This window comes from Engraulis encrasicolus, unplaced genomic scaffold (genome assembly GCF_034702125.1).
Source record: "Engraulis encrasicolus isolate BLACKSEA-1 unplaced genomic scaffold, IST_EnEncr_1.0 scaffold_68_np1212, whole genome shotgun sequence".
NCBI classification, from domain to species: domain Eukaryota; kingdom Metazoa; phylum Chordata; class Actinopteri; order Clupeiformes; family Engraulidae; genus Engraulis; species Engraulis encrasicolus.
In genome coordinates this window covers 95,631-98,059 of record NW_026946016.1, presented here as the reverse complement: position 1 = coordinate 98,059, position 2,429 = coordinate 95,631, and the positions used below count along the sequence as shown (strand labels likewise).

Sequence of the window (2,429 nt, the reverse complement as noted above, 5' to 3'; positions counted from 1 at the left end):
TTGTGGTCATGTGATGTTTCAATGGGGCTGCTATTGGATAACTGTGGTCATGTGGTGACTCGGCATATCAGGTGATTGGCCAGCTGTGGTCATGTGATGTTTTGATGTGGGCTGCTATTGGATAACTGGTGTGGTGGTGTTTTGTTTCAATACACTGCTGGTCTGTGTGGATGACTCAGCAGGTTTGTGTATATTTGCTCTACTTGTTTGTTTGTTTAATTGTTCGTTTGTTTGTTTGTTTGTTTCTTGTACTTGTTCCTAACAATGACTCAGCAATCCTGAAGCATTCAGGGTTGCGGAACGCACCATCTTTACATGATTGCACTTCCGAATCAAACCGAGTCCCTGTGTGTGTGTGTGTGTGTGTGTGTGTGCGTGTGTGTGTGTGTGTGTGTGTGTAGGTGCGACGTGCGTGCATGTGTGTGTGTGTGTGTAACATCCTCAGCTCTCCTGATATGTGCTCTGACTGTGTTTGTCTGAAGGTTAGTGTGTGTGTGTGTGTGTGTGTGTGTGTGTGTGTGTGTGTGTGTGTGTGTGTGTGTGTGTGTGTGTGTGTGTGTGTGTGTGTGTGTGTGTGTGTGTGTCTTTGTCTTTTTACACTCTACACTCTTTCTTCAAAGTGAATCTTTTTTCTACAGGTGTGCAAATATACAACATTGTGACTTCCACAGATACAGTAGGTGATAATATCATTGTGTGTGTGTGTGTGTGTGTGTGTGTGTGTGTGTGTGTGTGTGTGTGTGTGTGTGTGTGTGTGTGTGTGTGTGTGTGTGTGTGTGTGTGTGTGTGTGTGTGTGTGTGTGTGTGGTCATGTAACTTCCACACATACGTAAGTGATGACCACATCTTTTCACAATCCACTAAGACGACACAACAGCTCGTCACAGCTATGTGTGTGTGTGTGTGTGTGTGTGTGTGTGTGTGTGTGTGTGTGTGATCATGTGCTTTCTTGAGCATGTGCTTGTCTCCAGTCTGAGTGTGTGTGCTTATGCTGTGTGCTTACGAGTGTGTGTGCTGGCCTTGAATATAATAAGTGTGTGTGTGTGTGTGTGTGTGTGTGTGTGTGTGTGTGTGTGTGTGCTTATCTTGCATGTGCCTTTCATTAGTATTTGTACACAGGATCAGTGTGTGTGTGTGTGTGTGTGTGTGTGTGTGTGTGTGTGTGTGTGTGTGTGTGTGTGTGTTTTATGTGTGTGTGTGTGTGTGTGTGTGTTAGTTGTATCCGTCCTGCACGTACTCCTCCGTCTTGTCCCATGCGTCTGCCCAGTTGGCCTGCCCCCCTGCTGCAGCCGGCCCCGCCCCCTGCATCTGATTGGTTGCCCCGTAGCTACGGCCAGTGTAGCCCATTGTGATGTCACCCGTCTCCATGGCGAGCTCGTCCTCGTCTATGAAGCCCACCTGCCACAACATGACACATAGCACAATATAGTATAATACCATACAATATAATGTAATATAGTATAACACCATACAATATAATGTAATATAGTATAACACCATACAATATAATGTATATAGTATAACACCATAAAATACAATATAATATAATAAAATACAATACAATATCATGCAATATAGTATAATACCATACAATGTAATATAATATAATATAATATAATATAATATAATATAATATAATATAATATAATATAATATAATATAATGTAATTGTAATTGTAATTGTAATTGTAATTGTAATATAATATAATGTAATTGTAATATAATATAATGTAATGTAATATATATATATATATGTTTAAGATATTTTTATGGGCTTTTTGGGCCTTTATTTCGGATGGGACAGTGAAGGTGCGACAGGAAGTGAGTGTGGAGAGAGATAGGGTAGGGTTGGGAAATGACCCCGTCCGGACTCAAACCGGGGTCCCCATGGGCATGCAAGCCCAAGTGTGGGGGGCTTAGCGCACTGTAATGTAATATAATTTAGTGTAATGTCGTCTCCACCTTCTCATCGCTCGTCAGTTCTGGCTCCGCCCATGGCTGCTGCTCGCCCGACGCGAAGAGTCCGTAGAATATCACGCCCCCGTAGTGGACCAATGAGGCGATCAGGAACACATACTGCCACTCCTCTCGCGTCTGATTGGGTTAGAGAGAGAGGTAGAGAATGTTAGTGGGCCAATGACTTGGATTTCAGTGGTATATCCTGAAATGTCAACGAATTTTAAACAAAGAAACATAAATATCATAAATAAGCCAATTGCTAGTGCATATCTGTTGGTAATTACCCAGACATTTGATGTACTCAGTAATGCATGTTCATTTTGTCTTCTTATGTCGTGGTTCTGTGTTAGTCTAGCGAACAGGTATGTATGTGTGTGTGTGCTTTTGTGTGTGTGTGTGTGTGTGTGTGTGTGTGTGTGCGTGCGTGCGTGCGTGTGTGCAAGCGTGTGTGTGAGTGTGTGTGTGTGTGT

The 2,429-nt window shown here is 42.7% G+C and overlaps 1 protein-coding gene across 1 annotated transcript in view; it reads right to left on the bottom strand.

Moving 5' to 3' along the window:
* Positions 1-1,212: 1,212 nt before the first annotated feature.
* LOC134444720 (vesicular glutamate transporter 2.1-like) overlaps positions 1,213-2,429 on the bottom strand; it is a 17,168-nt gene continuing 15,951 nt past the window's right edge. The window contains exons 9-10 of the mRNA XM_063193942.1: positions 1,963-2,094; positions 1,213-1,398 (exon numbers count right to left, since the gene is read on the bottom strand). Of these exons, the coding sequence (XP_063050012.1) occupies positions 1,213-1,398; positions 1,963-2,094 (318 nt within the window). The remainder of the gene's footprint in view (positions 1,399-1,962; positions 2,095-2,429) is intronic.